General features: G+C 58.1%; 1 protein-coding gene across 1 annotated transcript; it reads right to left on the bottom strand.

The window, feature by feature from the left end:
* Positions 1-7774: 7774 nt before the first annotated feature.
* On the bottom strand, positions 7775-10228 carry LOC134800388 (uncharacterized). The gene has a single exon (XM_063772887.1). The coding sequence runs from the start codon at positions 10226-10228 to the stop codon at positions 7775-7777; it is 2454 nt and encodes an 817-aa protein (XP_063628957.1).
* Positions 10229-23236: the final 13008 nt, after the last annotated feature.

The raw sequence follows: 23236 nt of genomic DNA, 5'->3' as shown, positions 1-23236 counted from the left end.
CAGGTAGGCCTTCACTATTCGGCTGAGATGGTGGGGCACTTGGTGGTATAACAGCGCCTCATTTATGCAATCCCAGGGGAGAGTGTTAAAGGCGTTGGCAATGTCTAATGACACTGCCAAGACGACCTCACCCTGGGACACTGCATCCTCCGCCAGTTTCTTTACCCGCAAGATCGCGTGGACTGTTGAGCGACCCCTGCGGAATCCGTACTGGCAATCAGCCAGGTCCGGCCCTTCCGTCATTAAGTGCTTGATAAGACGGTTCGCAATAATCCGCTCAAAGAGCTTGCCCACCTCATCAAGCAACACGATGGGCCGGTAGGCCGACGGTGAATCCGCAGGACGACCTTCTTTCCTCAAGAGTACCAACCGACCAATTTTCCAGGAGTCAGGAAAGCGACCCTGCTCGAGACATGCACTGAAAAACCGACGTAGCCTTGGCTCAAGGGCCTCCATGGCCAGGACCCAGGCTCGACCTGGGATCCCGTCCAATCCGGGTGCTGTATTTTTGGCCCGTAGTCTCAGAACGGCTGCTCCCAGCTCACCGTCGGTGACAGGGGGCGTCTGCATTTCTGCTTCTCGCTGCCTCTCAGCTGCCCTAGGTGGAGCCATGGGCGGTGGACCTTGCCGAGGCCTGTGCGGAAATAGAGCCGCAACTACGTCGTCCAGCAGCTGAGGTTGGAGACTCTGCGTCAGCGGGGGTGCCCAAGGCCGAAGCTTCTGCCTAACAAGCTTGTAAGGCCTCCCCCATGGATCCCTGTTCAGAGTCTCCAGAAACTCCTCTCGTGACCGGTCTATGGCTTGTGCGATGGCGGCTTTTAGTGCCACTTTTGCCTCCTTATATTTTGTGTACAGGGCCGCTTCTGTTTCTTCGTCTCTGTACTGTCGACTCCGTTGTCGCGTGTACTGACGTCTCGTGAGCACGCACTCCTCGCGCAACTGCGCAAGATCTGGAGACCACCAGTACACGGAGCGTCGGGGAGAGAAGGCCTTGGCTCGAGGCATGGCCGCGTCGCAGACCTCCATCATGCAGTTGCGGAACCATTCAGCTTCCGCCTCGACATCAACCAACTCTTCCGGTTCTGTTGTCCATGTTTGTACCATGGCCGCCAACTCTAGGGCTTCTCGGTCGAGTTTTTTGAGTACCCAGCGTGGGCAGTTTTGGACCGGGTCATTCCGTCTTGGGAGAGAGAGCCTAGGGAGTGCAGAGACACCGAACCGGATGTAACGGTGATCTGACAGGGTCTCGACATCCACCAGGACCTCCCATCCCTGAACACGGCGTGCCAGGGCAGCGTTCGTAAACGTAATGTCTACAATAGAGCCACCCCCTTGGCGCACGCACGTGTTTGCCGTTCCTTTATTTGCGACTGCCAGGTTAGCGGCAATTGCCCACTCCAAAAGAGTACGTCCCCGTGGATCCGTCACTGGGGATCCCCACGCTGCATGTTTAGCGTTAAAATCGCCAGCCACGATGACCGGGGTGGGATGTAGCCGACCAACAAGAGCACCGACCTCAACAAGGAAGCTCTCAAATTCAGCCAGAGTTTTGTTTGGAGAGAAGTATACTCCGACTACCGCCAAATCCCCACAGACCGCTGCGACGCAGCCGTGACCTTTTATAACGCTTTTAAATGGATTGGAGCCGGCAGCGCTCCGCGTAGTTATGGCCACGGTTCCGCCCTGATCCCCGGCCCAGTCGATTCTGTCGGGGACTTTATAGGGCTCCGCTACTATTGCAATGTTGATCGACCACTGTGCCATGCTCTGGTGGAAGAGGTCTTGGGCCTTGGCATCGTGGTTGAGGTTCCCCTGTAAAAATTTGATAGTTGCCATTTATTCGACGGCCATATCTTGAACCTCCTCGGTCGCGACCTGTTCCATGGCGTGCGACACGACCGGCTGCGAGGGGGCCTGGAGGCCATCAGCAGCTTTGGTCTTCCTACTTTTTCCGGCAGTTTTGGGCGCAGTGCACGCCTTGCTGCTTATTCTGTGCTCCGACGGCTTGCCGGCTGCCGCACACTCGGCACAGTGTGGCGCCGCAGTGCATTGTGCCGCTTTGTGACCCTCTTTGCCACACTGGAAACAGCTTTCAGATCGGTCCGTTTCCGCCTGACATTGCGCCCTTACATGCCCATTTCTAAAGCACCGGAAGCATCGTAAAGGCCTCTTCTCTAGCAGCTTCACTTGCGCAGAGACCCATCCTACCAGTAGGCGACCCCCAGCCACTATCTTCTTTGCAGCCGCGATGGGACATTGAACCCACACTGTTCCGAGCCCTGAGAAACCCTGGCGCAGACTGTGGCTTTTTAGTGGCATCTATCACCTTTTTCCCACTGGGGCCAGCAGTTGCTCTCGCCGCAGAAGAAGCTGTGGATGCTGCAGCCTGCTTCTTGTTGTCTGCTGCCAATGCCGGTCGCAATTGCTTAGCCGGCAGCAAACGACCCTCGGCTTCTAGTCCGTCCAGACGTGCGCTTACAATCGCTCCCACCTGGAGAGCCACTGCACGCCTTACTTCCTCGTCCAAGAGAGCGGGCGTCAGGTCGATCGACGTTTGGCTAATGCGCGACGGTAACTTTTCCTTCGGGGCCGGCAGCGTATCTAACGTTATCGTGTCTGGCATGTCTGCATCCTCGCCTGGTCCGGAGGGCAGAACCTCCCGCACAGGACTCTCCCTCCGCCTCCCTCGCTCTACTTCTGCCTTAAGTTGGGCCAGTTCCCCGCGGAGGATGGCCATCTCCGCTTGCAGGCGACTATTCGCCGCCTGCAGTTGGCGAGTCTCGTCTGAGATCGTGCGCTCGCTTAAACTATCAAACGCTTTCGCGATAGTTTCTGCCGCCTGTTTAAGGGCCCGCACATAGGTTCCCTTCAGATTCTTTGATGATGAGGCCACGTTCTCGATAATCTTCACGTGGTCCGCCACCGACTTGGAGAGGTCTACTGCAGACTTCTCATTCACGTCTTCACTGACTGAGGGTGATTTTGAAAATCGCGTGTCCCGCAGTCGTCTTGCCACTTTTGCCTGGCTTGCAATGTCCAACTCCGCCTCTATCTCGAGAGCCTCTCGTTTGGCCTCATTGAGCGCTCTCTTTGCCGCTGCAAGGCCAACGTATTGGCCCGTCGTAGGTGGACGTCCCCTTGAGCGCTTGATCTCTTCCTCTTGACCTTCTGGCTCAGGGGAGCCCAATGCCTCCCAGTCATCTAACAGAGACTCGTTTGCCCCTCCACTGGCTCTTTTTGCGCCAACATCGGCCCAAAATCTCCGCTTATTGGTCCCTGCAGAGGAGCTCGAGTTCGACCTCGACCTGACCGTTCTTAGAGTGCAGTCTGACTGGTCACTCTCGTCAGCACTTGCGAGCATATCTGCCACGCTTTCCGCCATTTTTTCAGCGCCACTTTCCTTCAATTTCCGGCTGCGCTTTTCAACCTTTGCGCCCTTTATTTTGGGCTTCCCTTCTACGCTTTTAAATTTGATTTTTAAGTTTTTAGTTTCCATACAGTTCCCACGAGTATGGGGGATATAAGTGGTCCATCCAAGCGGTGCCCCCTGCACCTGGATAAGCCTTAGCGTATCCCGTTAGAGTGTCGGCCGTTACACTAACGGGGGAAGCACTAGCGACTGACTCCACTTCAGCCATGCATCCTCTCGCGGTGCTCCGCCGCTTAGGATTAGGAGTGATTTTTTATTGAGGTTTTCTTCCTCGCAGCCCAGCCGATTAAGGCAAGGCCCCCGGTGCTTGTCCGAAGCCGCAAAACATGACTACGACCCCGACACGAGCAACGGTTGGTCCGGCGTCGACTATATGTCGAATGCGCTTGGCACAGCGCCGCACCCGTCACAACCATTTCTGGAGCGACCCCCCTCATTTTGGACGGCCCAAAGACCACCCAGTCCCCCCAGACCAATAAGTCCACAAAAGTCCTCAAAAGAGGTAAGACCCAAATTTGGCCTGGACAGCCCAAAAAGACCGCCAAACCCATAGCAGCCTTGCCGGCCACCGCCACCTACTTGACCGAAAACGGTCCCTCTAGAGAGGTTTACCCACCCCCCGGACTCATCCACAAGGACCTCTGCTGGACAGAGAACCTGTGGAGAGAACCCCCCCCCCCCCCCCCACGACAGGACATTGGCAGCACCGGTAAGCAATAACTTGAAAAACCAAGAAATTACTTACCGTTGCCCCCGGGGCGCACCGTCCAGGTACCCTTCCCTTACCCCCAGATCACTCGGATCAAGAGGAATGAGAAGGGACCTGGCCCACTTGGAGGTTTCCTGTCCGTAGCGCCCCTGCGTCAACCTAACCTTTTTTTTTTTTTTTTTTATACAGGGGAAATGCATTACGCATACCACCCGGGCGCGGGGACACCCGGGTGGTTATGTGGGACTCCCACGAGAATCCGGTCTACCCACTAAAACCACCTGTCTGTCACCTCGGTGCCTTTAGGGCGGAGCTACGGGCACGTGGCGTCACTCATCCACAACTCCGCCAGCAACTGTCCATTAGGACCCGTCATCAGGTAAAACCTCCATTAAGGGCGTATCCGAACACTTCACACGCCTCCATCCCGAGGACCTCTTTCCTATGGATGTCAGACGCCCCCGTATCTGACACCCGGAGGTCTATGCTAAGGTGGCAAGCGTCTGTCGTGCACAGCACGCCTGCGTCTCATTCTACGTCGGCGCATAGGGTCAGCCTCGGCCTGAATCTCCCGCTCGCGCTCCGCCGCCTCTTTCCCGGCCATGACGTATTCTGAGAATTCTAGCATTGTCTGCCACACCTCTTCGCCGGAGAGCATAGCTTGCACTACGGCCGGCAGCGACAAATCTTGCCCAGTACGGGCAATTACTTCCTCTCTTTCTACAGCCCAGACCGGGCACTCCGCCAACGTGTGCTGGGCGGAGTCTTCATGTGCTCCGCACTCATGACATCCCGGGGTCGGCTCCCTTTTGGCTTGTTGGTGCAGGTACTTGCCAAAGCAGCCATGCCCTGACAGCAACTGCGTGAGCCTGAATGTTAGGACCCCAAAATCCCTTCCAATCCATTCGTGAAGACTAGGTTGGATAGCTTCAATGGTGCGGATGCCCGCCCTAGGCCGAACCAGCCGCAGCTGCCACTCATCAACCGCCTCCTGCTGCAGCTCAACACGCCGCTTCTTCAATTCCTCCGGAGCCAGCACCTCACCCCGGTCCCGCACCTCCCCGCGCCACAGGTATAGGGTCGTGAGGACCTTCGCGTCCAAGTCCCAAGGCAGAGAGCAGGCTAGAACGCACGCAGCCTCCGTGCTTATCGTACGGTATCCTCTTATAACCCTTACAGCTATAGCTCTCTGCGGTCGGCGTAACCGAGCGATATTTTGTCTATTAAGAGCATTTGCCCAAACTGGGGCACCATAGAGTGCCATCGATCGCACCACGCCCATGTAGAGGCGGCGGCATGAAGCCTTGGGCCCTCCCAGGTTTGGCAGTATACGCCCAAGGGCAGATGCAGCACGCAACAATTTGGGTGCCAGGCGCTCAAAATGCGCACAGAAATTCCACTTGCTGTCAAGCACGACACCAAGGTAGAGCAGTGATGGCATGACGGCAATCGGGACTCCTCCCACCACTATAGCCACCCCAGCTGGGGGAGCTTTCCGTGGACCATAGAAACATATGGCTTCGGACTTCGCTAGAGCCACCTCGAGGCCCAGACTTCTGATCTTGCCCACGCAATGGGCAACTGCCGCTGTAGCTAATATGGCTGCATCACGGTAATTGGGGCCCTTAGCCGTCACAAGCGTATCATCGGCATAACAGATGACGTTGACTCCACGCAAATTTTCCCCCCTTAGAACCCAGTTGTAGCCTATATTCCACAAGAGTGGACCCAAGACCGACCCCTGCGGGACCCCACAGGACATTGCCCTCTCCCCCCATACCTGCTGCCCAGGCCAGGTGACGAACCTCTCACTGAGATAAGCTTCAATGATGCGGAACAAGTGAAGGGGTACTTGATGGTATCGCAACGATTCTTTTATTGTGTTCCAGGGCAGGGTGTTGAATGCATTAGCGATGTCCAATGACACCGCCAAGACGACATTTCCCTGCATCACAGCCTCGTGTGCCATTGATTTGACCCGTAGAATTGCATCGACAGTTGACCGGTTCCTGCGGAACCCAAATTGGCAGTCGGCCAAATCCGGCCCCTCTCTTACCATGTGCTTGATGAGGCGTGCAGCGATTATTCGCTCAAAGAGCTTGCCCACCTCATCCAGCAAAACAATCGGCCGGTAACCAGACGGAGAGTCCATCGGTCGTCCCTCCTTTCTGAGCAGCACTAACTTCCCAGACTTCCACTCCTTCGGGAAGCAACCCTGTTCCAGGCAAGCGGTCAAAAGACGCAGCAGCCTCGGTTCCAACGCCTCCATAGCCAAGACCCATGCACGGCCCGGAATGCCGTCAGGCCCTGGGGCCGTGTTCTTGCCACGCAGCCGGAAAACCGCCACGGCCAGCTCGTCAGGAAGAACTGGTGGAACGATATCCTCCTCTCTTAGCCCCACCGTTGGCGGTGCCATGATAGGCGGCTGGTGAGGTCCCCTTTCAGGAAATAGCCCAGCAACTACGCGCGTAACAAGCTCCGGCTGAAGTGTTTGAGTCAGCGGAGGCGCCCAGGGGCGCAACTTGTTCCGGATGAGTTTGTAGGGTCTTCCCCACGGATCATTATTTAAGGTCTCCAGGAAATCAGCACGACTCGCCTCAATTGCATGTCCGATAGCCACAGAAAACTCCTGTTTGGACGTCTTGTAGGCCTCATATAAACGGCGTTCCTCGTTTTCATCTCGCTGCCTGCGCCTTCTTTGACGCATATACCGACGCCGTGCAGCTACACAGGAGCTGCGTATTTGCGCGAGCTCGGATGTCCACCAGTACACGCATCGTCTATGCGGTAGAGACTTGGCCCGAGGCATCGCCACATCACAAATTCGCACCATGGCCTCCCGGATTTGGGACACTTCGGACTCTACTACCACAGCTTCATCTGGGACAGGCAGCCACGTCTCTACGATCGCTGCCTCTTTCAGAAGTTCCCGGTCAAGTTTGGTGAACGCCCACCTAGGGCCAGTCCTGACTGGGCCATTCAGCCTTGCGTTGTTTGAGATGAGTGGGTCAATATCAAACCGAATGTACCGGTGATCTGACAGCGTCTCCACTCCCACCATGACCTCCCAGCCCTGAATACGGCGCGCCAGGGAGGCACTCGAAAATGTAATGTCCACGATAGATCCACCCTGTTGCCGCACGCACGTATTTTCTGAACCCCGGTTAATGACCACCAAGCCAGTGGCGACCGCCCACTCCTCCAGAGTTGCGCCTTTCGGATTCGTTGCTGGACACCCCCAAGCCCTAGACTTTGCATTGAAATCTCCGGCTACTAAACCAGGCGTAGGGTGCAACTGCCTAACAATAGCACCCACTGTTACGAGAAACTGTTCAAAATCCGCCAAACTATCGTTGGGAGAGAAGTAGACGCCAACAACTGCAATGTTTCCGCAGGTTGCCGCCACAAAACCATGACCCTTTATGACGCCTTGAAAAGGTGGGGAGCCAGCAGTGCCCCGCGACACCAGGGCCACAGTTTTATCCAGGTCCCCAACCCATCCCGCTTGAGCAGAAGCAGAGTATGGCTCTGCTACCACTGCTATATTTATTGACCACTGCGCCATACTCTGGAAAAAGAGGTCCTGAGCCCTAACGCAGTGGTTAAGATTCGTCTGAAGAAATTTGATGGCCATATTAATTTGTATCCATACCAGCAACCCCCTGACTCCCGTCCACAGTCGAAGTGGACGAGCGGACAGGCTGCGAGGAGGCCCGGGAGCCATCGCCAGCCTTTGTCTTCGGTCTCTTGGGTGGGGCAGTACAGCTCTTGCTTCCTGTCCTATGATTCGCGTCTTTTCCCAGCACTGAACAGACAGTGCAGTGTGGCGTCGCCGAGCAATCTCTCGCCTTGTGACCTGGCTGGCCACAACGGTAGCACAGACCGGACCTGTCAATTTCAGAAGGACACTGCGCCCTAACATGGCCCGACTCCAAGCACCGGTAACATCTTTGGGCGCGCGCTTCCAGCAACTTGACTTGCGCCGACACCCAGCCCACCAGCAGTCTCTCCTTTCCAGCCACTATTTTGGCCGCAGCGACTGGACAACGAACCCACGCAGAACCTAGGCTCCAGGGGTCCGATTTAATTTCTCCCACTCTGACCTCCTGGACCGCACAACCGCCGGCCTGCGCAATCGCCGCAGCGATGTCCTCCACAGACACTGAGTCATCCAGGCCAGATACTCGCAATTCCACGCATTTTGTAGGCCGTGACACCTTGACCATCTCGGATTTGAACAGCTGACAAAGTTTTTCAGCGAGTTTGTCCGCCTTAGGCCCACTGGAGGCCCCCGGTATCTCCAGGAGTCTGGCGCCTGTAGCTGCAACTTTAAAACGGATCGACTGTATATCTAGATCCGCCAAATCTACTTTTGCTTTAGCTGTAGCTAACACATCCTTATAACTGATTCCCTGCTCTTCAGCCTCCGGTTGTAAGGACAAAACCACAGCAGAGGATCGGGGCGGTCGCAGTTTGCGAGCCTCTTGTCTTTGCGACCGTGGTGGAGCCTGCCCCTGGTGTTGAACTTGCACATCATTCCCCTGCTGCGATTGAATAGCAGAGCGAGAATTAACCGTCTTGTTATTTTTCTTCCCTCCAACTGCCTTATTCCATGCTTTATCCATGGCCAAGGGGGCTGAAGGCAGAGACCGAGGAACAGATGATGAGCGTGCGCGAGGCACGGCGGCTTCAGCTGCTGCAAGGGTGGCCTTATTCTTATTCTTTCTCTTCTTTTGCCCCTTCTTAGGTTCTACCGTCAAATTTGGAGGACCTCGTTTTGGAGTCGGCTCGGGAGCGAGTTCAAGCTCCTGGGTATGGTAAGTGACCCTCTCATTTTGACGCCTCAAGTCAGCAGCCAGCGGGGGCCGCATCGGTTGGGCTGGCAGTAGCCTGCCCTCTAACTCTAAGGCTCCCAGCCTCGCGTCCAACATCAGCCCAATCTTTTTGGTCATCACACACATCATGTTTTCCAAATTGAGAGACCCTGTACCTGTATCCTCCTTGCTAGAGCTGCTAGTTGACTGTGTAATCTCCGTTGGTTTTAACGGAGCCGAGACCGGAACTGGAACCTTGAATTGGTCCCGAAATTCTACTCTCAGCTGGGCCAATTCAGCCTTGAGTTCAGTCAATTGAGCGCGCAGGCTATCGTTTTGCGCCTGCAGACGCCTCGTCTCCTCTGAAGTAGAGCGCTCCAAAAGGCACTCAAATGTCTCTTTGATTGACACTGCCGCCTCCTTCAGGGCCTTTACAAAGGTGCCTTTCAAATTGCCGGAGTTTTTGGCAACCAAGGATATTGCATCCAGGCTTGTCTGCACTCGCTGAGAGAGCGCAGCCGCAGAAAGATTGTCTTGTGCACAGGGCAGGACCGAACTAGAACTTAGGCCGCCCGACTGACTACGAGTAGAAAAGGGCAGCTTTATGCCAGCCACTTCTTCTTCTGCCCTCAAACGCATTTCCTCTCTCATGGCGCGGTTATACTCCTCTTTGGCTTTGGCAAGTCCAACGTAATGCCCAGTGGAAGGAGGACGACCGCGACCTCTCTTTGATTGGCTCGTGGACTGCTTCTTATTCTCAGTGGCCTCCTCAGAGTCAGAACCCGAGTCACTGAGGCCACGTTTCCGCCAGAAACGCCTATCATCACTGACAGACTCGTAACAGCTCATCGCCGTGTCCGACTCTACGTGATCGCCTCCGAGTTGGAGGACGGAGTCGTCAAAAGCTGACGCAGATACAAGACTCCCTGCGTCAGACTCTATGTCCACCCCTTTGGCACCCAGACTAGCGACCATTTCTCTTGTTTTTGACGGAGGAGCTGAAATTGTGGACCCTTGCTCCCCGTCACAACGGGTGAGAGGCACTCTTAGATCCGGGAGCGATCTTCGGGTCTCTGCCCTTGTAAATGCATCTGGTTCCCCATTCCCTAACGAGGACACTGTTCTTGGGGACACCGCTGCCGTGGGCTCCTGCGACTCAATAGCCGTGTCACGGATGAACCGACCTTTCCGGTCTCTTTGTGGCGGATTCCCACCTTTCTGTCTCAAAGCTATTTCTTCTTCATTGCGATTTTTGTTTTTGTTTAAATTTTCCATAAAATTCCCACGAGTATGAGACGATATAAATTTCACTGGCGGGTAACGCTCATCCCGAAACGCAGTGGGCTTATATACTCTAGAGGGCACCTGGTATCTAGAGGTTTTAACGACTTCGCTGTCGGGTGTTAAAGGATTTTCCTTCCCGCGGGCCGGCCAATGAAGGCAAGCCCTCCGCGCCACAAACACTACCCGTACCCCATACCGCCAAAGATGGGGGTCGTTGGGAAAGTGCTGCGGGATGCGGGATTCAAGGCGAGCTGGCGTAGACTCCCCTACGTAGTCTCATTAGAGACTACCAACCATCCATCAATACTATACGGCCCGAAAACATTTAAACATTCCATTCAGTCATTAGTCTCTCTCAAAACATACCTTTCAAACATTACCATTCAAAGCCGTCAGGCCAAAAGGCCTCCCCTCCGTGACAGGACATTGGCAGCACCGATAAGCAATAACTTGGAAACCAAGAGATTACTTACCGTTGCCCCCGGGGCGCACCGTCCAGGTACCCTTCCCTTACCCCCAGATCACTCGGATCAAGAGGAATGAGAAGGGACCTGGCCCACTTGGAGGTTTCCTGTCCGTAGCGCCCCTTTTTTTTTTTTACATGGGGAATGCGTCTACGCATACCGCCGGGCCTGGGAGAAACCCGGACGATTATGTGGGACTCAGGGCTGTAAAGAGGCCCCACTACCCACTAAACCCCATGGTGTCCTCTCGCCGCTATGGATGCGGGGTTACGGGGAAGCTCGCGCAATGCGTCCGCGACCCCGCAGCGGCTATACTGACTAGGATCCATACCCCCTTTTTTTTTTTTTTTTTAGTGATCTTCCCTGTGGAAGCGCTTCCGGAACACAAGGTTGCGCATACCATCTCGGGAGCCAGCGTCATGGGCGGGGACGCCCCCATGTCCGCCGCCCGCTGGCTCTCATCAGGGCGGCAGGTTCCGCTCATGAGCGGCACGTCTGCGGCCTATGCGGCGGCGGCGCATTGGGTCAGCCTCGGCCCGGACTTCCCGTTCGCGCTCGGCCGCCTCCTTGTCTCCCATGACGTGCTCGCAGAACGTGAGCACAGTCTCCCACGCACTTTCGCTGCCCAGCATGGCCTGAACTACGGCTGGCAGCGAAAGGTCTTGCCCTACCTGGGCGACCAACTCCTCCCGTTCCTCGCCAAAAACTGGGCACTCAGCCAGTGTGTGTTGGGCCGAGTCTACGTCGGCTCCGCATTGGTGACACTCCGGTGTCGGTTCCCTCTGGGCAACCTTGTGCAGGTAGCTGCCGAAGCAGCCATGCCCCGACAGTACCTGCGTTAGTCTGAAAGTAAGGACACCGGAGCGTCTTTCAACCCAGTCCCGAAGGACAGGGTGCACCGCCTCTACAGTGCGGGTGCCAGCCCTCGACCGTTCGAGCCGCTCCACCCATATCTCCGTCGCGTCTTTTAGCAGCTCGGTGCGCCGCTTCGCCACCTCCTGAGGTGCTTTCGGGTCACCCCGAGCTCGCGCCTCTCCGCGCCACTGGTACAGCGCCGCGAGCGCCCTCGCGTCCAGGTCCCAGGGCAGAGAACCGGCCAGCACGCACGCGGCTGCCGCGCTCACTGTCCGGTATCCTCTGATTACCCTCAGCGCCATTACCCTCTGCGGTCGTCGCAGTTGGGCAATGTTGTGGCTGCTGAGGGAATCCGCCCATACTGGGGCACCGTAAAGTGCCATTGAGCGCAACACACCCGTGTATAAGCGGCGGCATGAGGCCTTGGGCCCTCCCAGGTTGGGCAGTATACGCCCAAAGGCCGCCGCTGCGCGCAGTAATTTGGGTGCTAAACGCTCAAAGTGAGCCTTAAAGTTCCACTTGCTGTCAAGCAAGACGCCGAGGTAGAGTAACGTCGGCCTGACAGCAATTGGAACGCCTCCCACAATAATTTCTGCGCCGCCTGGAGGCGCTCTTCGCGGGCCGAAGAAACAAATGGCCTCGCACTTCGTTAGCGCCACTTCTAGCCCCAGACGCCGGATTCGGGCCACACAGTGGGCGACTCCCGCCGTCGCAAGCATAGCTGCGTCGCGGTATCTGGGTCCTCTGGCCGTCACGAGCGTGTCGTCGGCGTAACACGTGACATCAACTCCACGCAAGTTTTCCCCCCGTAGGACCCAGTCATAACCTATGTTCCACAGGAGTGGCCCTAGGACCGACCCCTGCGGAACTCCACACGACATACTCCGTCGACTCCATTCCTGTCGCCCTGGCCAGACTACAGCCCTCTCGTTGAGGTAGGCGGCTATGATTCGCGACAAGTGTGGGGGCACCTTGTGGTACCGCAACGCCTCCTTTACGGTTTCCCAGGGCAGGGTGTTAAAGGCGTTGGAGATGTCTAATGACACCGCCAAGACGACCTCTCCCTGGGACACAGCCTCCTTAGCCATGGCCTGAACCCGCAATATGGCATCTACCGTCGAGCGGCCCCTGCGAAAGCCGAATTGGCAGTCGGCAAGATCAGGCCCTGCGCGCTCCAGGTGCTTGATGAGGCGAACTGCGATTATCCGCTCGAAGAGCTTGCCCACCTCATCAAGCAAGACTATAGGCCGGTAACCAGACGGAGAGTCAGCCGGCCGCCCGGGTTTACGCAGAAGCACTAGCTTCCCAGTCTTCCAGTCCCTTGGAAAGCGGCCCTGCTCCAGACACGCGGTCAGGAGCCTCAGCAGTCTTGGCCCTAGGGCGTCCATGGCCAGGACCCAAGCACGGCCCGGAATGCCGTCAGGCCCGGGGGCCGTGTTTTTGGCACGGAGCCGAAACACCGCCGCTTGGAGCTCAGTGGATGTTACTGTTGGGACCTCTTCCTCCTCTCCTGCTCCCAACATTAGCGGCGCCATGGTAGGCGGCAGATGTGGCCCCCTTTCGGGGAAAAGCGTCTCCACCACGCGGCCCACAAGCTCCGGCTGAAGCGATTGGGTTAGCGGAGGTGCCCATGGGCGCAGCTTGTTTCGGACGAGCTTGTATGGCCTCCCCCATGGGTCAGTATTGAGGGTCTCCAGAAACTCGGAACGACTCGCCTCAATCGCCCGTCCTATGGCCACCGCAAACTCCGATCTGGACGCCTTGTAGTGATCGTACAGGCGGCGCTCCTCGTCCACATCAGTTCTCCTTCGCCTTCTCTGACGCATGTACTGGCGACGCGCAGCTATGCAGCCCTCGCGCATCTGCGCGAGCTCAGCGGACCACCAGTACACTGATGCTCTTGGTGGTAAAGGCTTGGCCCGGGGCATCGCCGCGTCACAAACGTGTGTCATGGCCTCCCGGAACCAGGAAGCTTCCGCCTCTATCGCAACCTCCTCCTGTACGGGCAGCCAAGCCTGAATGATAGCCGCCTCCTTGAGCAGTTCGCGGTCGAGTTTAGTAAGGGCCCATCTTAGGCCACCCCCGACCGGACTAATCCGACTTAGGTTACCTGGGATCAGTGAAGAAGTGGTAATGTCGAACCGTATGTAACGATGGTCCGACAACGTCTCCACTCCCACCATAACCTCCCAATCTTGGACACTGCGCGCCAGGGCGACGCTGGCGAACGTGATATCCACGATAGAACCGCCCCGTTGCCGCACGCACGTGTGTGCCGTTCCCTGGTTAATAACTGCCAGACCCGTCGCCACTGCCCATTCTTCTAGGGTCGCGCCTCGCGCGTCTGTCGCCGGAGAGCCCCAAGCCGTGGATTTGGCATTAAAATCCCCAGCAACGATGATCGGACGCGGGAGGAGTTGACCGACTCGAGCCCCTATTTCGTCCAGGAACCGCTCAAAATCGGCCAGACAGCGGTTGGGCGAGAAATACGTCGCAAGAAAGAAAATTTCGCCGCAGAGGGCGCCCACATATCCCTTTCCCCTGAGGACGTGAGTGAGTGGTGAACCACCAGTCGCCGTTCTCACCACAAGTGCCGCGGAACCGTCCAGATCACCCACCCAGTCGTCGCGGGGAGGGATCGAGTAAGGCTCTGACACCACAGCAACGCCTATCATCCACTGCGCCATGGATTGAAACAACAGGTCCTGGGCCCTGGCGCAGTGGTTGAGATTCGCCTGGAGCACCCGAATAGCCATATTAATCTGTGGCCATTCGATCCTCCCCCGGAGCGTCCAACCTACTGCTGGATGGCTGGGCAAGCTGGGACATGGCCCGGGAGCCAGTTCCAACTTTCTTTCTCATCCGTAGCGCCCCTGCGTCAACCTAACCTAACCTAACCTAACCTAACCTAACCTAACCTAACCTAACCTTTTTTTTTTTTTTTTTTTTTTTTTTTTTTTTTGCGAGGGGAAATGCGTTACGCATACTCCCGCCCCCGGGGGGGGGGGGTCGGGAGTTATGTGGGACTCTCCTCCCTTAGGGGGAGGCCTACCCACTAAAACCCCTCGGTGTACCCTCGCTCCGCCTGAGGTAGGGCTAAGGGAACGCTTGGCGCTTACCTCGGCCCTGCCATGTGCGTGTCGCCCTTGCGGGCTCGGCTATTGCGGCTTTTGCCACTGTCCCTCCTAGGTGTGCACTTTTTGCGCCTTATCCGCCTCGGGACACTCTCGTCAGGCAGGAGACCCCCCGATCTCCTGCCCGAGGTCCCAGTTAGGGCGGCAAGCGGCGGTCATACGCGGCCCGCCTCCGCCCGGTCCTTTTTCGGCGGATAGGGAGCGAGAGGGGATCGTCCTCTCGCTCTCTCTCCGCCGCCTCCTTTAGGGACATGACAGCGTCGCAGAACGCGACGACCGCCTCCCAGGTGCCTCTGTTACGGACCATCGCACTGGCTATTGCCGGCAGCGATAGGTCTGCTCCAAGAACCGCAGCCATCTCCGATCTCGGTTCATCCCACGCAGGGCATACGGCGCGGGTGTGATGCGCCGTGTCCTCCTCACCTCTGTCACAGTGCTTGCACACCGCTGTGTCCTCTCGTCGTGCCACTCGCCACAGGTACCTACCAAAACAACCGTGCCCAGTAAGTACCTGTGTCAAGTGGTACGTCATTGGCCCGAAGTCGCGCTTCAACCAGTCCCTAAGGACTGGGCGTACTGCGCCCACCACCTCGCGGCTTGCGAGCCAGGCCAGCTTCTAGCCTTTCATCCCAGCTCCGGAGAAGGTCATCCTTGGCCTCCTCCCTCCAAAGCTTGATCTCCTCCGGAAGTGGACGATTTCCCGCCGCCCGCTCTTCCGCAACTTGCCGATATACCGCCGCCAGGACCCCAGCCTCCAGGTCCCATGGTGGGCTGCCGGCCAGCAACGTCGCCGCCTCAAAGGAGACCGTCCTGTACGCTCGTATCGCTCTTGTGGCTATAACCCGTTGGGGTCTGCGCAACAGGGCCACGTTCCGAGCGTTCAGGGATTCTGCCCATATTGGGGCCCCATAGAGTGCCATGGAGCGCACAACACCCTGATAAAGGCGGCGGCATGTGCTGCCCGGTCCCCCGGTGTTCGGGAGCAGTCCCCCGAGTGCTCCGGCTGCGGCCAGCAATTTTGGCGCCTTCCGCGCAAAGTGCTCAGTGAAGCTCCACCGACCGTCGAGGACAATGCCTAGGTACCGCATCGTCAACTCGACGGCGATGGAGGTTCCCCCGACCACTATTTCCAGCCCAGGAGGCGGTGCGTTTCGAGGCCCGTGAAAACAGAGAGCCTCGGACTTGTTGAGGGCCACTTCGAGTCCCAAGGCCCTGATGCGACTCACCACGTGAGCTACCCCTGCTGTGCCGAGCAGGACGGCCTGCCTGTGGGTGCTCCCCTTTGCGGTGACGAGAGTGTCGTCAGCGTAACACAGTACGTTGACGCCCCGCAGGTTGGTACCGCGAAGCACCCAGTCGTACCCGATGTTCCACAGGAGTGGTCCGAGGACTGACCCCTGTGGGACACCGCACGTGACCGTCCTGCTTGCCCATCCAGCTTGAGTCGGGTATGTGATGGCCCGGTCTCTGAAGTAGTCCTCGACTACTATTCTGAGATAGTGGGGCACACCGTGGTACTTCAGTGCCTCCTTGACAGTCTCAAAGGGCAAAGTGTTGAAGGCATTCGCTATGTCTAGCGACACTGCCAACAGCACTCCACCCCGTGAGACTGCCCCATCGGCGAGGACCCTCAACCGCGCTATGGCATCAATGGTCGACCTTTCCCGCCGAAAGCCGTACTGGCACTCGTGCAAGTCGGGTCCTACCTCCCCGAGGTGTCTGACGAGACGGGCCGCGAGCACTCGCTCAAGGAGCTTGCCCATCTCGTCAAGCAAGACTATGGGGCGATAGGCCGACGGCGACTCAGCCGGGCGCCCGTCCTTCTGAAGAAGGACGAGCTTACCGGTCTTCCAGCTTCGCGGGAACCGACCTTGTTGGAGACATGCGTGGAAAAGGGCCCTCACTCTCTCCTCCAGCTCACCAAGCGCGAGCACCACGACACGTCCGGGCACACCGTCAAGTCCGGGGGCGCTGTTTTTCAGCCGGAGCCTTAACACCGCTGCCCCGAGTTCCCCCTCTGTGACAGGAGGTATGTCCTCCTCTACCGCAGTGCTGGTAGCGTTCCCACCCATCGCTGGCGGTTGCCATACACCTCTTTCAGGGAACAGACCAGTAAGGATTCGTCCTAAGAGGTCCGGCTCAAGGCTGCTGGTTAGCGGAGGGGCCCAAGGCCGGAGTTTTGCCCTTACAGTTTTGTAAGGGCGTCCCCATGGGTCCCGGTCCAGCGTCTCCAGCCACTCCTTCCACGCCGCTTCCCTAGCCTGTGCGATGCCTGCCTGCAGGGCGTGGCATTTGGCTCGGTAGGCGGCGTAGAGCTCATCCTCCCTGGCCGGATCGCGCATCCTTCTCCGTCTGCTCCTGGTGTATTGGCGGCGCGCAGCTGTGCATCCGCTTCGTGCCTCACGAAGCTCCTCGCGCCACCAGTAAAGCCGGCGCCGCGGCGGAGTCGCCTTTGCTCGGGGCATTGCTGCATCGCATATGCGCTGGAGAGCAGCAACCTGCCGCTCCGCCTCGGCGTCGACTTCACCGATGGGCCTAGGCCCGGCCTGCCACCCCTCGACAATCGCTGCCTCTTTGGCCATTTCTCGGTCGAGTTTGCGCAGTTTCCAGCGCGGCCCTTCCCCCGCAGTGGGTCGACCGACACCCCTTGGAGTGGCAGGGAACGTGGAGACATCGAATCGAATGTAGCGATGATCCGACAGCGTCTCCACGTCTACCCTCACTCCCCACCCCATTACGCGCCGTGCGAGAGCAGGGCTGGCCATTGTTAGATCCACAATTGACCCGCCCCGCTGTCGCACGCACGTGTGTGTCGACCCCCTGTTGAGGATCTGCAACCCCACTTCGACCGCCCATTCTTCCATGGCCTGCCCTCTCGCGTCCGTCGCTGGGGATCCCCATGTCGTGGACTTGGCGTTAAAATCTCCCGCGACGAGCACCAGCCCCGGGCGACTGCTGCCGATCAGAGAGCCCACCTCATCCAGGAATGACTCGAACTCGGCCAATCTCCTGTTTGGCGAGAAATACGCCCCGACCACCATCGTGTCTCCTAATAGTGTGGCGACAAAGCCGTGGCCTCTGGTGACGTTTTGGTGACGCGGCGCATTAGCTTGGGCCTGCGTGACAACCGCTACTAGGCCATCCCTGTCACCAGCCCAGTTGTCCCTCGGGGGCACAGAGTAGGGCTCTGCCACCACCGCGACATGTATCAACCACTCCGCCATGCTTTGGAGCAGGAGGTCTTGAGCTCTGGCGGAATGGTTGATATTCGCCTGAAGATACCGGACGGCCATTCCTAGCCATTGGCTGTCCGATCCTCCTCGACCCCGGGCTCAGGCCTTCGTGGGGGACTTGGCTGCGCAGAGGCTCCGGGGCCACCTGCAGCAGTTTTCTTCCGTTTGGGTGGGTTGCATGTTTTGCTTCCCACCCTATGGTCTGCACGGATGCCCGCAGCGGCGCACAATGAGCAATGCGCGGTGGCATTGCAGTCATTCGCGATATGGCCCGTCCCACTGCAACGGTAACATATAAGGCTCCGATCCACCTCCGACTTGCACTTCGCACGCACGTGTCCCACTTCCAAACATCGGAAGCATCGCGTGGGCCGACTGTCGAGCAGTCTGACCTGCGCCGACACCCACCCCACGCGGACCCGTCCGCCCTGCGCCACCTTTTTGGCAGCTGCGATAGGACACCGCAGCCACACCGTACCCAACCCCGAAGGGCCGAGCGTGACCTCCCCGGACTTGATGTCCTCCTCTGCGCAGCCACCTTCCTTTGCTACCGCCGCCACCACTTCCGAGGAAAGTACGGAGTCGTCCAGGCCCGAGATGCGCATCTCCGCGCATTTGGTGGGCCTAGATATACGGACCAGGGCAGGGTCCAGCACCTCCCGCAGTTTGGCGGCCAGATCATCTGCCTTTTGGCCGCTCGCCGCTCCGGGGATCTCGAAGGCGCGGGCATCCGTGGCGGTCCTTCGGATCCGAACACCCGCGATCCCCATCGAGTCAATGTCGACCTTGCTTTTAGCCTCGCTGAGTACGGCGGCGTAGCTCGTGCTGCTATCGGCCTGGGGTATCAGTGTCAGCACCACCGCTGATGTGTTAGGAAGGCGAAGCTTCCGGGCTTTCTTTGGTGGAGCCTTGTTCGTATTCGGGCTCACCTCCTTTTTTGCACCCTTGGGCTTTCCCTTTTTCCCTTTCTTTCCTACCTCGGACCAGGTTGACGTGGCAGGTGCAGGCGCCAGCGCAGCAGCGGCGGAGCCTGGCATTACCGGGGCCGGGATTTCCTGGGCGGAGCTTCCCTCCCGGGGCTTCTTCTTATTCTTCCTCCCCACAGAGCCTGAGGAGGAAGGTCCCTTTGCAGGCACCGTAGGCGGGACCAGGGCCTTCGAGGAAGCGCCCGCGAGCCTTTTTTCCTTCTGAGTAGTCTCTCCGCCGGACGGAGGGAGGAGTCTGTCTTTGATTGTGGTCATGTGGGCGTCCAGGTACGACGTCACCTGGGCCATGACCACGCGACAGATCTCCTTCGTCAGAGGCGCCGAGGTTTTGCTCTGTTCGGCCACCGTCTTCGAACTCCTATCCTGTCCGGGTAGGGAGGATGCAGCACTGCCCTGCTGACGCATCGCCTCCATTTGGGCCTTAATTTCGGCCATTTCTTTTCGGAGACTGGCCATCTCCCCCCTCAGCCGGTCGTTGTCGGCCTGAAGCCGCGTCGTTTCCTCGGTGGCTGTGCGTTGGCTGAGTTCAGCAAACGCATCCGTGATTGCCGACGAGGCGTCTTTTAGGCGGCGGATGTACGGGCCCTTCAGATTCTTTGATGTGGCTGCCACCCTTTCGATGACAGCCACACTATCCGCGACCTGTCGTCTCAGGTCCCGTATGCCGGGCTCTTCTTCGGGGTTTGCCCCAGGCCGAGGAATGGTGTCTTTGCGGAACCCTTGCCGCGTTCGGATTTCCATTTGTTCCAGCTCTTTCTCCGCCTCGAGGCGAGCCTCTTCCCGGAGGGCACGGTTATAAGCTTCTCTTGCCTTAGCCATGCCCATGTAATTCCCAGTCGTGGGGGGGCGGCCCCGGCGTTTAGAGGCTTGGGATGAGCCCCCGCTGCCGGTTGAACGGCGCCCCTCATCTCCGCTGGAGCCTGGCATAGAGTCCGAGTCGGATGGTCGAGGTCTTTTTTCTGGGCGGTCCTGCCACATCCTACCGTACTCTTCACCCTCCGTTGTCTCCACGTCCGAAATTGGCACTAGGCCCGCGGGTTTGAGTGGGGTCGGCATCCGTGGGCGCACCTTTCCCTTTCCCTTTCCCCGGTTTTTGGGGTTGCCCGTTGGAGCCTTCCCCTCCACGTCGGTTCCTTGACGTTCCGTGGTCGGGCTCCCATGGCGACTAGGGGGGGGGGGGGAATCACCGGCGACGGGCTGGACCGCACCGTGTACATGGTGCCGTCCGAGTCACCCCCACTTCCCGCTAGAATCCCTGGGTCTATTCGGGTCAGGAGGACTTTGGCGACCCTCTCGAACCTGGCCTCACGGCCTCCCTCGAGCGCCAGTAGTGCGCGTGGCTCCTCCTGTCTTGCCCCTACTTCTGTGGCGGTGCTCGGAGTTGCACCTGGCGCACGCCGTATAAAGCGGCCCTGCCTGTCCTTTGCCGCTGTTAGGACGTCAACCCCTCCAAACGGAGGAATCTGCAGCTCGGGCAAGCTGAGGTCAATGCGTGGGCTTGGATAGTCCACACATTGACTGTGCTGTGACACGTTCGCCTGTGCAGGGACAGGCCCCTGCACGTCGGCGTAACACGTGACATCAACTCCACGCAAGTTTTCCCCCCGTAGGACCCAGTCATAACCTATGTTCCACAGGAGTGGCCCTAGGACCGACCCCTGCGGAACTCCACACGACATACTCCGTCGACTCCATTCCTGTCGCCCTGGCCAGACTACAGCCCTCTCGTTGAGGTAGGCGGCTATGATTCGCGACAAGTGTGGGGGCACCTTGTGGTACCGCAACGCCTCTTTTACGGTTTCCCAGGGCAGGGTGTTAAAGGCGTTGGAGATGTCTAATGACACCGCCAAGACGACCTCTCCCTGGGACACAGCCTCCTTAGCCATGGCCTGAACCCGCAATATGGCATCTACCGTCGAGCGGCCCCTGCGAAAGCCGAATTGGCAGTCGGCAAGATCAGGCCCTGCGCGCTCCAGGTGCTTGATGAGGCGAACTGCGATTATCCGCTCGAAGAGCTTGCCCACCTCATCAAGCAAGACTATAGGCCGGTAACCAGACGGAGAGTCAGCCGGCCGCCCGGGTTTACGCAGAAGCACTAGCTTCCCAGTCTTCCAGTCCCTTGGAAAGCGGCCCTGCTCCAGACACGCGGTCAGGAGCCTCAGCAGTCTTGGCCCTAGGGCGTCCATGGCCAGGACCCAAGCACGGCCCGGAATGCCGTCAGGCCCGGGGGCCGTGTTTTTGGCACGGAGCCGAAACACCGCCGCTTGGAGCTCAGTGGATGTTACTGTTGGGACCTCTTCCTCCTCTCCTGCTCCCAACATTAGCGGCGCCATGGTAGGCGGCAGATGTGGCCCCCTTTCGGGGAAAAGCGTCTCCACCACGCGGCCCACAAGCTCCGGCTGAAGCGATTGGGTTAGCGGAGGTGCCCATGGGCGCAGCTTGTTTCGGACGAGCTTGTATGGCCTCCCCCATGGGTCAGTATTGAGGGTCTCCAGAAACTCGGAACGACTCGCCTCAATCGCCCGTCCTAACTCAAAAAAAAAAAAAAAAAAAAAAAAAAAAAAAAAAAAAAAAAAAAAAAAAAAAAAAACCTAACCTAACTCAAAACCTAACCTAACTCAAAACCTAACCTAACTCAAAACCTTTTTTTTTTTTTTTTTTTTTTTGTCGCAGGGGAAATGCGTTTACACATCCACCCCGGGCTGGAGGGGCCCATCGTGGGGTGGTATGTGGGACTCGCACCTCCCGTAACTCCCTCTGCTAATCAGAGGGAGGGGAGGAGAATACCCACTAAAACCCCTGCGGCGTTACCCTCTCTGCCGTTATAGGGGAGCACCGTGAGGTCACTAATATTCTACCACGATGGTCCCCCGGCCGCCCCGGCCGTTCACCGGGGGCACCCTCAGATTAGAGGAGGAGGGATTGTGTAACGCTACAACCCCTCCTCGAGCGCGTAGAGCCTTATTTGCGGGTCCCCAGCCCGCAGCTCTACTGGGGAATCAAGGCATTGACGAATTGCCGCCGCCTGACTCCCCTCCGTCTTTGCCGTAGCGGATGCGCATCGGCTCTGGCCTCGCGCGCCCGCTCCGCTTCTTCTTTTTTCCGCATAACTTTTTCGCAAAAGTTGTGGAACGCCGCCCAGGATCTCTCGCTGACTATGATTTTTGCTACTATATTGTGCAGCGAGAGATCATCCACGTTTAGGGCCATTTCCAGCTCCCATCTCTCAGGAGCCCAGGTTGTGCATTCCACCATCGTGTGGTAGGCAGTGTCGTCTTCGTACCCGCAGTGGTGACAAACCGGCGAAGGTTCCCTCCTTATTGTGTACAGGTAATGACCGAAGCAGCCGTGTCCAGTCATTACCTGCACTTGTCTGTACGTAAGGGTACCACTTTTTCGGTCTAGCCAGCTGTCAAAAGATGTGAGGAGCGCCGCTACGGTATACGTACCATAGGGCTCGTCCTCCAGCTGGCTTTTCCAACGATCCCTCGCTCTCTTCTTTTCTGCATCAAGCCGAGCCTCCAACTCCCTGGGAGCCAGACGCTCATCGGCGATGCGTAACTCCGTCCGCTGGTTGTACCTCTCGGCCAGGAGTCGGGCGTCAAGCCCCCACGGTATGGTGCCGGCGAGGGCGCAAGCGGCTGCGTGCCCTATGGTCTTGTACCCTCTTATGATGCGTTGCGCAATCACTCTCTGCGGCCTTCGGAGGAGGGCCCTCGTTTTGCTGTTAAGCCTCCCGGCCCATATAGGTGCCCCGTATAGTGCCATGCTGCGAACGACGTTCGCATATAGGCGTCGGCATGGAGCTTGGGGGCCTCCTACATTGGGCAATAGTCTGCTCAGCGCCGAGGCGGCACCAACGAGCCGAGGAACCAGGTTGGCAAAATGTTCCTCGAACTCCCACTTGCTATCCAAGACTAGGCCCAAGTATTTGATGTGGGCCCTCAGGGGGACCGCCTCACCCCCTACTGGGATCACATCGTTGGGCCGCAGTTTCCAGCCTCTTCTTTTGAAGACCACGGCGTCAGTTTTATTGAGGGACACAGCAAGCCCTAGGAGGTTGATGCGTCCCACCGTGAGTTCGGTTGCGACAGCGGCTCTCCTCAAGGTTTCCTGGAACTGCTTTCCCCTCACGGCCACCATTGTGTCATCGGCATAACAAATGGTGACCATGCGGGGAAGCTGCTCTCCTCGTATTGCCCAGTCGAATCCGATGTTCCAGAGCAGGGGCCCCAGAACCGACCCCTGTGGAACACCACATTCCATCCGTCTTTCAAAGCGTCCGCCTCCCGATTCATAGAGCACTACCCTATCAGTAAGGTAGTGC

Source organism: Cydia splendana, chromosome 19 (genome assembly GCF_910591565.1).
Source record: "Cydia splendana chromosome 19, ilCydSple1.2, whole genome shotgun sequence".
Classification (NCBI taxonomy): Eukaryota; Metazoa; Arthropoda; class Insecta; order Lepidoptera; family Tortricidae; genus Cydia; species Cydia splendana.
This window is presented reverse-complemented; position numbering and strand designations above follow the sequence as displayed.